General features: G+C 63.7%; 1 protein-coding gene across 10 annotated transcripts in view; it reads left to right on the plus strand.

Moving 5' to 3' along the window:
- The window catches only part of MCF2L (MCF.2 cell line derived transforming sequence like), a 130,783-nt gene extending 117,372 nt beyond the window's left edge, over nucleotides 1-13,411 (plus strand). For 4 of the 10 annotated variants that reach the window (XM_059903456.1, XM_059903459.1, XM_059903457.1 and 1 more), the window contains 14 exons: nucleotides 894-986; nucleotides 1,088-1,180; nucleotides 1,936-2,061; nucleotides 2,887-3,108; nucleotides 3,222-3,314; nucleotides 4,387-4,465; nucleotides 4,621-4,687; nucleotides 5,527-5,645; nucleotides 5,859-5,951; nucleotides 6,993-7,067; nucleotides 10,084-10,205; nucleotides 11,478-11,590; nucleotides 11,658-11,761; nucleotides 11,866-13,411. In XM_059903456.1, the coding sequence (XP_059759439.1) occupies nucleotides 894-986; nucleotides 1,088-1,180; nucleotides 1,936-2,061; nucleotides 2,887-3,108; nucleotides 3,222-3,314; nucleotides 4,387-4,465; nucleotides 4,621-4,687; nucleotides 5,527-5,645; nucleotides 5,859-5,951; nucleotides 6,993-7,067; nucleotides 10,084-10,205; nucleotides 11,478-11,590; nucleotides 11,658-11,761; nucleotides 11,866-11,951 (1,485 nt within the window). In that variant the 3' untranslated portion in view covers nucleotides 11,952-13,411. Of the gene's footprint in view, nucleotides 1-893; nucleotides 987-1,087; nucleotides 1,181-1,935; nucleotides 2,062-2,886; nucleotides 3,109-3,221; nucleotides 3,315-4,386; nucleotides 4,466-4,620; nucleotides 4,688-5,526; nucleotides 5,646-5,858; nucleotides 5,952-6,992; nucleotides 7,068-7,858; nucleotides 7,998-10,083; nucleotides 10,206-11,345; nucleotides 11,439-11,477; nucleotides 11,762-11,865 lie in introns of those variants that run through there. The other 6 variants (XM_059903460.1, XM_059903462.1, XM_059903458.1 and 3 more) reach the window with 5 other exon arrangements.
- The last annotated feature ends 223 nt before the right edge of the window (nucleotides 13,412-13,634 follow it).

Here is a 13,634-nt window from a genome sequence, read left to right on the forward strand (position 1 = left end):
CGTGCTCTGAAGCTGTAGACGCGCTCTCCTTCCGGCGCGACGATCGCTAGCGTGGGGGTTTGTGGCGAGGCTCTGGGAGCGGGAGGGGATGCGGATGCGGGATGCGGGATGCGGGATGTGGGATGCGGGATGCTGTCTCCCCCCACCCTGCTGTGTGGGTCCCGGTGAACTGCTGACTCAGCAGCAGGGGGCGCACTTCCTTCCAGCAGTGAAAAGGTCGCCTTCACAACATAAGCCAGAGGCCGAGGCTCCTTGTCAGGAACTGGCATCGAGGGGCAGCGGGAGGAGAGAAGGGGCCTGGCCCTGGGGAACGCCTCCCTGTGCTCTCTGAGAGTCGGGGGTGGGGGAGCGTCGCGCCGGGGCTCGGGGCTTGTCGCCAGCGTCAGCACCTCCTGGGGACCCGTGAGCGGTGCAGGCTCTCAGGCCGCCCTGACCTGCGGAACCCGGAACTCGGGCGGAGGTGGCAGTCCCTGTTGCATCCAGCCCGCTGGCCGTCCCGATGCACATGCACGTGTGAGCAGCGCCGCGTAGCTGAGCCCTGGCGCGTCTTTCTTTACAGAGTCTGTGCCGGTCCTGCGTTTCTTTTCAGTCTGTTATCTGTGAGGCCAGAGCCAGCCGTATGGACCTAATCTTTTATAAAAGAAGTACCGGGACTGGGGCAGCCCTGAGAACTGAACTTCTGGGGGGCTGTTACCTGGCTGCCCGCCCATGACAGCCGTGGCGTCTGAGATGGAGGGGCGACCGGCTTCGGGGAGAGGTCGGGCTGGTCCCGGAGGCGCCGTGCGTCCTTGCGCAGAGGGGTGTGGCTCAGCGGCGGGGTCAGCCCACCTCCGGGCGCTGAGAGCCCCGTGAGCGTGGGGGCGCCCCGTGACTCGGCCCCTGTCCCGGCGCAGGTGGAGGAGCTCCAGATCTACGAGAAGTACTGCCAGAACAAGCCGCGCTCCGAAAGCCTCTGGAGACAGTGCTCCGACTGCCCGTTTTTCCAGGTGTGTCTCCTGGCTCTCCTGAGCGGGGACGTTCCTTTACCGGGTGACCCTCAGGCAAGGAAGAGCGGCAGAGTCTAAAGCGGAGGCTCTGCTGGTTGCAGGAATGCCAGAAGAAGCTGGACCACAAGCTGAGCCTCGACTCCTACCTGCTGAAGCCGGTCCAGAGGATCACCAAGTACCAGCTGCTGCTCAAGGTGAGAGGCCGGGCGTCCCCCGGAGCCCCCTCCCCGCCTGCCCCCCCCCCGCCAGCCGCACACCACTTAGTGGCGGCCGCCCCGGCCCGTCCCTGAGCCCCGTGGTCTCTGAGCACCTCCTTCCCGTCTCTGCGAGGCCCTGGCTCTTCACACGCCTTTGTGGAGGGCCTGTTGTGCGCTGCCCGTTGTCGGGGGTCAGGGACACAGAGGGCCACAGGCGGGCAGACCCTGCCCCACAGGGCACATGCGAGGCTGCCTGTGTCCTGCTGTCCTGGGGGCCCAGCAGAGCAGGTCCCCGAGGCCTGAGAATGGGTGTTCGTTCGGGGGTCAGATCTGGACGGAAGGAGGAATGGCTTAGAGGCGGGGAGAAGGAGCTGCAGCGGGGGTGGGGCTGGGTGCTCGCCCAGGCCAGGCTCTGCGAGGGGTCTGCCCTTGCCCAGCTCAGGGACAGCCCCGACCTGCGGCTGTGAGGGCTGGGGTGTGGGCCCACAGTGGCTGGGAAGGTGGCTTCCTGGGGCGCTCTGGGGCCAGCGGCTCGGGCAGGCCCCCCGACGGGGGCGGGGCGTGAGTGTCTGAGTGCGTGTGGGGTGTTGTCCCCACCGGTGACGACTGCACAGGGAGCCTCACACGTGTCCCGAAGGTCGGTGCCCGGGACTGCCCAGGGCCTTCACCTGTGGGGCAGAGTACGGGCCTCCCAGCCGCTCTCGGTGGAGTGGCGGGGCTCAGTGTCCAGACGGGCGTGGAACCTCCCCCAGGAGATGCTGAAATACAGCAAGAGCTGCGAGGGCGCAGAGGACCTGCAGGAGGCCCTGAGCTCCATCCTGGGCATCCTCAAGGCCGTGAACGACTCCATGCACCTGATCGCCATCACGGGCTATGAGGTGAGGCCCCGACCCTGTCCTGCAGGGGGAGCCCACGAGCCGGGGGCGGGGCCTAAGGCCGCCCCATTGCCAGGGTGGGCCCTACACGCGCACCACCCAGAACGCCACCGCCAAACCCGGCCCTGGCTGGGCCGCGGCCGCCCTGCACGCGGCTCATCAGCCTTGCGGAACCCAGGGCGCTTCACCCTGTGGGTGCACCTCAGCACAGAGGCGGCTCCGAGAACTCTTCACTCCTGGTCTTTCCCTGAACCCGTTTTGTTCTCGGTGACGCGGTGTATGGGCGCGACCGTGAGGCCCCCGCCTCCTGCTCCTCTGCACCCGCGTCAGGCCGCGCACGGTCCCTGTCGTCTCTGTAAATCCACTCAACACTCGCCTCTGTTTTTTCTTTCTGGAGCAGTTGTGGGTTCACAGCAAAACTGAGGGGAACGCGCAGGGGTTTCCCACCCAGCCCCGCCCCACACGTGCACACCCAGCCACCCCCGTCCGGCCCACCCCGTGGAGTCGGGCGTTTGTCACAGGCGACGGCCTCCACTGACGTGTCACCCACGGCCCACGGCAGTGTCACTCTGGGGCTTTGGACAAACGGATGACCTGTGTCCCCCACGGTAGCGTCACACAGAGTAGCCCACTGCCCTAGACACCCCTGGGCTCCCCCGTTCATCCCCGCAGACCCGCTGTGACCCCCGACCTTTCCAGCACGCCGCAGACTTGCCTTTCCCGGGTGTCGGGCCGTTGGACCCCACGGGGTGCAGCCTGGCCCCCGAGATGGGCTCCTCGGCCGCACCCGCTCTGGGCACTAACTGCTCCCCACTCCGCCGCCTTCAGGGGAACCTGAGCGACTTGGGGAAGCTGCTGATGCAGGGCTCCTTCAGCGTCTGGACGGACCACAAGAAGGGCCACGCCAAGGTGAAGGACCTGGCCAGGTTCAAGCCCATGCAGCGCCACCTGTTCCTGCACGAGAAGGCCGTGCTCTTCTGTAAGAAGCGGGAGGAGAACGGCGAGGGCTACGAGAAGGCCCCCTCCTACAGCTTCAAGCAGTCCCTGAACGTGAGTGATGCCGCCCCGAGGAGACCCCGGGGCCCCCGCTGGGCCGCGACGCCCACCTCCTGGAGCGGGGGGTGCCCTCGCCCGGACGCCCACCGCCCGCCCCGCCCTCACAGATGACGGCCGTCGGCATAACGGAGAACGTGAAAGGGGACGCGAAGAAATTCGAGATCTGGTACAACGCCAGAGAGGAGGTGTACATCGTACAGGTAGGCCCCTCGCTCTCGGGCCAGGCCTCGGGGTCTGCCCGGCTCTGTAAGGACTGCCAGTGAGCGTCTTCTGCTGAGATCTGGTGTCTGGAATCTTCGGAAAGCTCTATTCCCCGGAGGCCAGGGCCCCGCCATTCGTGTGGGGCTGCCCTGGGCCGTCAGTCACTAAGCCGAGCCCGGGACAAGGTACAGGGACACTGCAGGGCAGGGGGGCTCCAGGTGCCCTGCCAGGAAATGGGCTCCTGGTCCCGGGACGGCACGGGGGCCCGGCCCGCCTGGGCCAGGCGTCCACGCTGCCGCGCACGACCGGGGTCCTGTGGGAAGCGAGTCCTCCTCGCTCGCCGGTGATGGCGGGAGGCGGTGGAGTGTAAGTTCGCCCATGAGCCCGGGAGAGACCCCAGCCCGAGAGGGCGAGGCAGCGCTGGGAGGTGCCTCGCCAGTTGCCCTCGACAGTCCTGACGCCCTTGGGGGTCTGGGCCCGGGGACCCTGGGGGGATGCCGCACCACCGCAGCGTGGAGGCCCCGGTGACCTGCGCTCCTCACAGCTCACGGCACCCAGGCCAGCCCGGCCAGCCGAGGGCCCCACGGAGCTACAGCGGGAACGGCCAGGACTCGGCCGGCGCCCCGGCTTTGCACAAGCCCAGGGTCCTCGGGGCCCAGCCGCCCGCCTGCACTGCCCTCGGGCCCCGGGCGGAGTGGAGGTGGGCAGCAGCCTGGCCGCGCTGGTCCAGCTCCTGGTCCACTTGCGGGACGTCAGACCCCCATCGTCCTTGTCACCTAGGGAGACGTCAGGGCCGCTTCCCAGAGAAACACACTGTCGGGGCAGGCCACGTTGCAGGGGCTCCCACTGAGTCAGAGTCAGAGACCGTGCAGGGTGCTGGCCTGGGGTCCATGCACTGGCGCCCGCGGGGCCTGCTCGTCGCACCCTCGCCCGAGGGGGTGCCATCCCGCATCCCGAGTGTGGTGGCATCAGCCCCGATTCTGAGGGTCCCGGGCGCCTGCAGAGTGAGACACTGACGCGCGTCCCTCGGGAACACGCGCACTGAGCCTCTGGTCTGCTCTGGGGGCACAGGCACCAACTCCTGAAGTCAAGGCCGCCTGGGTGAGCGAGATCCGGAAGGTGCTGACGAGCCAGCTGCAGGCGTGCAGAGGTGAGGGCACGTCCCCTGGGCTGTCCCCCGGGGCCCGTTTACGTTCCCACAGAGCATCCTCGGGATCCGTAGCCATCTGAGGTGCCGCGTGTAGCACCTGGAGGGCAAGGTGCTGGATTCGCGTTCCTGAGCCACGCTGGCTCTTGTCCCCGCAGAGGCCAGCCAGCACCGAGCCCTGGAGCAGTCCCACAGCCTGCCCCTGCCCGCGCCCGCCGGCACCAGGTGAGGCCCGGCCACGCGTGGGGGGGGGTCACCAGTGGGAGCCAGCCCGTGCCGCCGGGTCTCCGCGGCCCCGTCACCGAGTCTCCTGGTCATCGGGGTCGATCTGGAGTGCGCCCCTGGGGTCACGTGCTGCTGGGTCAGTCCCAGCAGGCCAGCGTCGAGGCCTGTGCCTCGAGCCCCAGCCCCAGCCAGAGGCCCGTCCACAGCATCTCTGGCCGTTTTCCATCCGGGCGGTATTTCCCGTCACGATCAGTGCGCGGTGGGCGGCTGTTCCAGAGAGCAGCCCAGCGCCAGCATTTCAGTGATGGTAGCGCCCCAGGTGGACGGGGACCCCGGGGCGCGGAGGCTCCGAGCTGAGCCGAGGCCCATGGCTCCAGACAGACGCGGGGTCACGTTTCACACTGGCCTCGTTGTACCTTTTCTGCCCTTATTTTTCCTTTGTTGTTTTATTCATTCACTTACTTGTTTACTATTTCTTATGTAAGCCACGTCTAATTATTCATGGTTGAAATAATAATAATGATGCTTTAATAATGATTTATGGTCTAAATAAATAAACCACAGAACAATAGCTTTAAAGGAGAAAGGGCCCCCCCAGGGGAAAGAAAGCAACATCAAAACCGCCTCCTACTTAATAGTCAGGGAGGTGGGTTTTGTTCTCACTTGGCTCCGCCCAGAGCCTGGACATGAGTGGCCATGGCCATGGCCCTGCAGCAGGAGACGCGCAGCCCGAAGGCCTGGGTAGAAGCTCCGGGAGGTCCCCACCCTCCTCCTCGCAGACCTCTGAACGCTAACCATCCAACGTTCTCTTTCTTTTTCCATGTGTCTGATATCATTAGTCCCTCTAAAGGGAACACAAAAAACATCAGAAAGTTGGAAGAAAGAAAAACGGACCCGCTGAACCTGGAGGGATACGTGGGCCCCGCGCTACTGCCGAGGCCCCCCGAGAAGGGCAGAGGTGAGTGTTGGGGCCGAGCCGGGAGCTGCATCAGGGGTCCGCGGCGGGCGTGTCAGGGCCTCACAGCCCCCGGTGGGCACAGGGAAGGTTCACGGAGAGCGCAGGGCCCGGCCGCCTGCGCAGGGCACAGGGGCCTTGGCAGGGGGCCCGGGCGTGACCGCCTGCCCTCTGGGGCCGCCCGGCGCCCTCTGCACTGCCCTCTCTTCCCCGCAGATGACGCGGTCACTAGCTCTACCTCAGAAAGCTCTGCGCTTTCCAAAAAGCGCTTCACCCTGCAGAGCTTTGCTGCCCTCAAAGGTCAGAAAGGTAAAGGCGCCCGGCCCCGGCCGGCTGGCGGGCTTCTGGGCGGGTCGCGCCCGTGGCTGTCTGTCGTCCATCCGTGCCGTGCTCATCCGTGTGGACGGTCTCGGGAGGGGCATCTGCCTCTTGCGTGGGCCACCAGGGACGCGTCTGCCACTGAGTCGCTCTCTTTCCCTGATGCTGGTGTGTCTGTCATTCGTGCGGCCAGGGCTCTGCTTGCGGGGCCTTTTCTTTGCAGAGGTGGAGGTGCGCTCTTCTGACAGAGGCCCGCCTGCCAGGAGCTGGACCTGTCCTTTGCTTTTCTGGTCCAGCTCCTCCCTTTCCCACCTTTTCCCGTGGGGTCCCCGAGGGCATTGCTCCCCCTGCCAGAGTGCGAGGCCTCCACTTCCCTCTGGGCGTTTCTAGTGCACAGGCGGGTTCAGAACACCCGATGGAGATCTCTAAAAGCTTGCCTGGGCTCCTGGGCAGTGAATATATGGGGGAAATACACCCAGACAGCACATGAGGCCAGCCCTGAGGTTCCAGGAGGGTCGTTAGAGGACTTCCTGCCCGAGACTGAAAGCCCGTCTTGTCTAGAGGTCTTTTCATTGGTCCAAAAAATTGGAGGTTTTTTTTCTTTTTTTCTTTTTTTCCCAATTTATAAAACACTTTTAAGTTGACCTCAAACAAACAAACAAAAAGACGGACAAATCCTGGTCCTTATACCTTGCTGGGTTTGGCGAGAATGCGTACTGGGCACGCTTCATGTGGAGCTCAGAAAACAAACCAAGGGGCCGCTTACCTAAAACCACGATGCCGACGCGGGGCCATCGCCCGCCGGTCTCATCCTCCCGCTCTCCTGGGCCGCCCCCCGCCCCCGACCTCTGGATCCCTCCGCCAGCTGAGCTGTGTTCCCAAGAAGCTGCTTTCTGAGTCACTGGAAAGCAGCCTGTGGCCGCGTGTGTGTCTCACCCCAGCATGAGCTCGGCGGTCCTGCTGCCCCCGGCGCGCCCGGCTCACGGCTCCTCTGTCTCTCCGGTTCTGTCTCTGCTCTTCCTCCTTTTGCAGCCTCTCCTACCAGTCCCGACAAAAAAGCTAAGCGACACCAAGTAAAGAGCGACCCAACGCCTTTTGGTTTACGAGGTAGAGTGGCTCAGCCTTCTGCACTAGCCTGGCGCCATTTCCCCGTCCGGTTAGGGACCCTGTCTCGCCCTCTGAGCTGCCCAGTGAAGTAGGTCCCTCCCAGCCAGGAGCACGGTCACTGTTCTGTTCAAAGCCTGACGCTCCGGCGACAGGTACCGAGGTGACGTCACGCTTCTCGGTCCAAGGTCTCAGGCCAGGTGTGCCCAGAATGCGCAGAGCTGCCCACTGGCCACCAGGTAGCAGCTGCTGACACCTGGCTGGTGCCTGGGCTGGGCTGGGTGCTCTTACTCAGCGGCTGCGGGGCTCTGCGTCCCAGGCCCATCCTTCCTCACCGTTTGTCCCACGCTTCTGGGGACGGCAGATGGGGTGAGGTTCCGTATTGGAACTCGGGCCTTCGTCTCTCTTGCCCTCATATTCTGAGGGCAAATCCCCCCCAGGGAAACCCAAAGCCCCCCACCTCCGCCTGGCCCAGGTTGAGAGTCTAAGGCTCGCAGACAGGATTTCACTCTGTGAGCTATCCCGCGCTTCCCAGACCACGTGATGGTGCCCCAGGGGTGCGGCCGAGCCAGATCCCGACACAGACCCCCCTCGGGCCTCAGTCCACAGTCCGCACTGCAGGGACCCAGCCTGCTCCCTCTCACTTCCCTGGGCAGGAGAGCCCAGAGACCCACCCCTACCCCAGCCTGCACCCAGCCCTGCAGACGGAGCCCCAGGCCCTTGGGAGTAGAGTCACCTCCCCGCCATGGTCTCCAGGGAGGGGCTGGTCTTGGCCATTTGTGTTCCTGCTTAAGGCCCAGGGGTGCCCGAGGCATCTCCCTGCTTTGCTGACTCTCCTTGTGTGGGAAGCTGCACTCGGCTCAGACGCTGCGTCTACTGCCTTTGAGCCCAGTGGGTCACCTCTGCCAGCGCCTCTGTTCACCTGTGAGACAGGTGAGGTGACCCCACGTCCCGGTAGATGAGTGTTAGAGCCTTGAGGCCGGGCCCAGCTGCCAGCCCCCCTCCCTCCCTCCCCCTCCTCCTCCCTCTCCCTCCCCCTGCTTCGCCTCCCCCTCCTCCCCCTCCTTCCCCTCCCTGTCTGCTCCCTCCCCATCCTCCTCCTCTCCTCTCTCCTCCTCTGCCTTCCCCTCCTTTCCCACCCCTTCTACTCCCTCTCCCTCCTCTTCCCTCTCCCTCCTCCCCCTCCTCCTCGTCCTCCCTCCCCCCTCCTCCTCCCTTCCCCTCCCCTTCCCCCTCCCCCTCCGGCTCCTCTCCCCTCCTTCCCCCTCCTTCCCCCTCCTTCCCCCTCCTTCCCCCTCCTTCCCCCTCCTTCCCCCTCCTTCCCCCTCCTTCCCCCTCCTTCCCCCATCCATGGGAATCACTTCAGTCCACAGCAGGTGACAGTGAGCCGCAGGCCTTCCTGGCTGACACTCTTGAAAATGCCAAGTGCTTGCTTCCTGGAGTTCCATCAGCCCCTTGTTTTTTCAGTATCAGTGTCAGCAACTCTTCTACTGGGACGAGGTGACCGTATTCACAGTTGCCTCGGCCTGATGTCCTCCTCAAAGCCCCCAGCATCCTACATGGATTAAGAGTGGGCCGTGGGGCTCAGCACTTCATGCTTATTCCCGTGTCACTGTGTTGACACAGGGACCATCCCACCTGTTAACAGAGGGTCACTCAGAGGCCTGGGCGGCCGGGTGTGACCAAAAGGCAGAGCCGTCCGTCCACGCAGCTCTCAAGCGGGGGTTTACACGCCTCCGTCTCCAGGGGCTGCCCCTCTGCCCAGGGAGCCGCATCGTCTTTCTGCCCTCGCTGTCCCCCTTCGGACACATGCTTCCGTTTGGCTGGGAGCCCTGTGTCTATGGGCGCTGGGCTGGAGGGGTGGACATCTGTGGCCAGCTGCCCGGCGCCGGGGCCCCTGGTGACCCCCACCCGGCGTCCGTCTGAGCTTCCCGCCCTGGGCGGCTGCGGACGTGCCGAAGCCGGCGGCGAGGGTGGTTAGTGGCTTCCTGCATGGACGCCAGCCGCGGGGGGCCGTGGGTCGTGCTCGCCACCCCTGCCCGGCTGGAGAGGCAGGGCCAGAGGGTCTCGGCGCCGGGCCTGGCCTGGCCTGGAGCAGGGACTCAGTGCTCTGCGGGCTGCGGGGGGATCTCTGGATCCCAGCTCCCTTTTCTGTGAAGACAGAGGCAGCTCCCTGACACCGCTTTAACACAAGCTTGTCACTGCCAGCCTTCAAAGTGTCGGCCTTGGGACAGCTGCTCCTCTGTCTGCACCCTGACTGCAAGGGGTGGGGGGACGTGCAGGCATGCATTCTGCCCTTGTCCACGTGGTTCCCTCGCTCCCTCTCTCCCAGGAGAAGGTGTGCTTCTGGCCACACCGGATGGAACTGGGAACTGGTTCCGGATCCGTTCCCCTCTTGTCGAAACGCCACTTAACACGGGCGGCGGCTGGCACCCGGAACCACAGGCGTGTGGCTTCGGCCTCTCGCTTCATTCCTGGCACTTGTTGTATTTCTCCACGACGTACTTGCGCTCTCCCCCAATGGGAAATGCAGCGGCTACTCTTTGGGGACACAGGGCAGTAGAAGGAATGTTTACGTAGTTTATAAAGCCCGGAGGAAGCTTCTTCCCCACCCGTGACCCGAGGAAGCTCAGACAGGGGATTAGCACAGGGCGGCACCCCCCCTGGCCTGGGCGCTCTCAGCACCCAGCATCGTGAGGCCGGCCGGCCGATGGGTGTTGAGCGTTGCAGGTGTTGATTACAAACGCCTTTCCCGCATCGTTCGCCTCGACACGGACGGGCGGGGTCACCAGCTGTCCGGTGGAAGCTGGGGTTCGTTTCCGGCCGTGGAAGCAGGTGCTGTGGCCCAGGCCCCCTGGGCGGCTTGCACGGTTGAAGCGGAAACCTGCGGGTGTCCGGCCCGCCTTTATGCGCCGCTGGGAAGGGCAGGCTCCCCCAGCCGACACGTGTGGGTGGCGGGGACGTCCATAGGCCGCCCTCGACCTTGAGGGGGTCCTCACCGGGGCCTGGTCCTCTCTAGGTTGGAGCAAAACGTCTCACCCGTCAGAGGCTCCTGAGGACAACGACGGCTGGTCCAGCGCCGAGGAGCCCATCAACTCCTCGGACGCAGAGGAGGAAGGCAGAGTGGGCCTCAGGAAGCTGGTAACCTTGACTCCCGCCTTGTCAGCTGCACTGCTGGTCCCGGGGGGCAGGGTGCCAGCGGTGCAGCTCGGGGCCGTGCCTCCTAGGGCTTAGGGAGGGACCTTCAGGTGCAGGGTCCCATGGCTGTGTGCCCGCCCTCCTGTAGTTCTCACCAGACCACCTCACAGGGGACAGTGCACACCTCTGACCTGCCCCTCAGGGGAGCTTTCTTAAAGCTGCGTGTGTACCGCCATCCGTTTCAGAGAATCTCACTGTACGGTACGGATTTGCTTTCTAAACAAAGTCCTGTTTTAGCACGAGCAGCAGAGGAAACTATTTACATATTAAGTCATCAGTCAGGACGGTAGCAACAGTTATTTGCTGCCCGCTCAGTGCTGCCCTGGTCCACACCTGGTTTACTGCAGCGAGCAGAGCACCCCAGAGTTGGAGGGGTAGAGACACAGGGAAATGGAGGAGGACGGAGGGAGAGGCTCGGGCGGCCAGGGCAGCCGTTCCCGAGGAGGCCTGAGGGTGAGAAGAGCCGGCCAGGGCGTTGGGGGACCAGCGGGGGAAACCGAGGCTGGCGGGCAGGGAGGCCGGGCAGGCCTCGTGGGTTTGCATTCCGCTCTTGGTGTAGCAGGAGGGTGTGAGGTGCTGCTCAGGGCCAGTCGGGGCCCCGACAGGGTGTCCAGAGAGGGTGCAGCTGCTCCCGTGAGGATAACGGACACTGGCCCGGCTCTCCCTGCTCCCAAGCCTGGTGGCGCGTGACCCCTGCACAGTTCAGGGGCTCCCAGTCGTGTGTCTCGCTGCTCGTGAGGCTGGAGCCCCACAGTCCAGCAGAACGGCCTCCCCTTCTCAGAGTCCGCATGGCGCAGCAGCTCCGTCCACAGGTGTGCCGAGCACCTGCTGTGTCAGGCACTGAGGGCAAACGGGGGCAAGGCGGACAAGAATCCCCCCTCTCCTGGGGTGAAAGGCTAGGAAAAGGCAGAGCATGCGCGGTGAGGGCAGAGGTGCGGCCCAGGAAGAGGCAACAGCAGGTGCAAAGGCCCTGGGGCCGCAGGAGCTGGGTGTGGTGGGAGCACTGGGGCGCAGCCAAGGGCACTGCACCGGCTGCTCAGCTTCAGTGGCCGCCACGTGAGACCCAGCGTCTCCCTGGACTAGGAGACCTTCCCAGTGTAAGGCCATAGCCCCACCGGAAGCTCTGCGAATGGCAAGGCTCTCGTCCTACCCGGGACGCTGGGCACCGGCAGATGCGTGCCATGTGTGCCATGCGCCCTGCCGTCCCCTCCCCAGGTCCCCGGGAAGTACACCGTCACGGGGCTGGACGAGAAGGGGGGCCCCGACGCGCTGGTCCTGAGGAGCGGGGACGAGGTGGAGCTGGTGCAGGAGGGCGACGAGGGCCTCTGGTAAGACCGCCCGCGCGCCCCCGCGGAGCCCGCGCGCGCTGCCGCACCCTGACCGCGCCCCTTGCAGGTTCGTGCGGAACCTGAGCTCCGGCGGCGAGGGCTGGCTGCCAGCCCGCAAGCTGTCCTCGCTCCTCGGCCAGCGCGGCGCCCCCGGGTGCCTGAGCAGCCCAGGTACGGCCCCCTGAGCAGCGCAGGCACCGCGGCGGAGGCGGGGCCGGGGGCGGGGCCGGGGCGGGGCCAGGACGCGCGGCAGCCGCTCGCCTGCTTGTCCGCAGAGTCCAGCGCGGGGTCCGCCCTGCTGAGCGCGTCGTCCAGCTGCAGCGAGAGCTGCGCGGCCGCCCTCGCGGACCTGCAGGGGTAGCGCCGCGGCCGCCCCGCCTGCGGCCCTGGGAGCTGGCCTCTGCTCGGGCCGGCGCGGCGTGGGGAGGGGCCGGCGCCCGCGGAACGCCGGCGCCGCCGCGGCCCCAGACGAAGGTTCGGGAAGAGTCCGCCCTGCGGCCTCGGCGCCAGGACCGCGCCCCACGGCGCAGGAAGAGCGCGGCACCGCGGCTTCCTCGGGGAGTCGGACGGACGGGGCTGCAGACGACAGGCCTCCGGTGCAGAAGGGCTCCCGGACTCCCCTTCGGCCTCGGCCGCAGCCGCTCCCCTTTGGTTTCCGACGTTTCTGGTCCGGTGCTTCCTGCAGGAACACGCGTTCTGTGGCGCTGCTTCCAAAAGAAGTGACCGATTCACTGACCCAGCGGCTTGGGGCGGGGGCAGGAGGCTAGTTTGTCTTCTACACATTTTTTTTTTAAAGCAAGGATTAATTCTACGGCCATCTTTTTGGTGATACTTTGGCCTCTGATCTTTACCAAGAATCACTGTGTTTACGTGAAATGACAATTTGATACTGTATTTGATATAAAACTTTTTTGTTATTGGGGTTTACATGGCGCTGAATGATTTGGGGGACACGCTCTCGTGGAAACTGGTGGCCCACCTGGTCACAGGTGAGTGGAAGGACGTCCCTCGGTAGAATCAGGCAGCGTTTCTACAAACACAGGCAGTTAGAAACCAAGGAAATTCCTTCGCCTGTGTAGGTTAATTTTCAAAGGAAAATGTAAACTATAAAATATTAACCTTCTTTTCTACAGAAAAACAAATGGGGGACTCTTGATTTTTTAACACACTTCAGTGAATTAGGATATTTTTATTGTTTTTAAAGACTATGTAAAGATGCAGTTTTTGCAGGTGTCATCTGAACCGATGTTGTCACAGGAGCCCAGGGAAAACTTGAGCTCCCGGCCCCCCGCCTCCCCCGCCTTGCATGTCCTGTGTGGAACTGTCCTGAGCACAGGAGCAGAGTTTAGTCTTATTCAAATCAAGGCAGAACTGGAAAGAAAACTCTTCTGTTTTACTGTTGTGTTTCAGAAACAAATTCTGTTCCTTGGAAACGCTTCTTTCTGTGTCTGATTGGGGCAGATATTTTTATATGTGTGTATATATGTCGATGTGTGTACATACGTCCCCACTGTGAGGGGTGTATTTATAGCCTCCAAGCTGCTGGCGATGTGTCACTTTACAGCCCCCCCTGAGCCCCAGGCCCCTGCAGCCCAACCCACGGGCTCCCCGTCCTTGTGCAGGGCCAGACCTCTCTGGAGTGTATAGTAGACGGCGTACAAGCCCGGCAGCTTTTCTCCTGGTGTATAAGTTATTTGGAAAATGATGCTTCACATAATTTACTGAATATATTGATTGTTCAGGCACCATTCCTGCCATCCCAGCCTGGGATTGTCCACCATTTTTGTGATCTCTTCCTCATAAAAGCACTTTAAAACCTCATGCTTCAGTCACTGTTCCTTTTTTTTTACACTACTGATGTAAGTGAAATTTAAAAATCCGAGTTCTTTATTGTATGGCTGGTGTTTGAATAAACATCAGCACCTCTTGCTGTCGGCCTTGCTCTGTAAAGGCACAGGATCTGAAACTGGGTGGTAATGTTAGGCTCGCCCCTCACTGGAACGCCCCCCACCCCCAGATGCCAGTGTGGGCCGGAGGGGCCCAG

The sequence above is a fragment of the Balaenoptera ricei genome, chromosome 18, assembly GCF_028023285.1.
Source record: "Balaenoptera ricei isolate mBalRic1 chromosome 18, mBalRic1.hap2, whole genome shotgun sequence".
Taxonomy (NCBI): domain Eukaryota; kingdom Metazoa; phylum Chordata; class Mammalia; order Artiodactyla; family Balaenopteridae; genus Balaenoptera; species Balaenoptera ricei.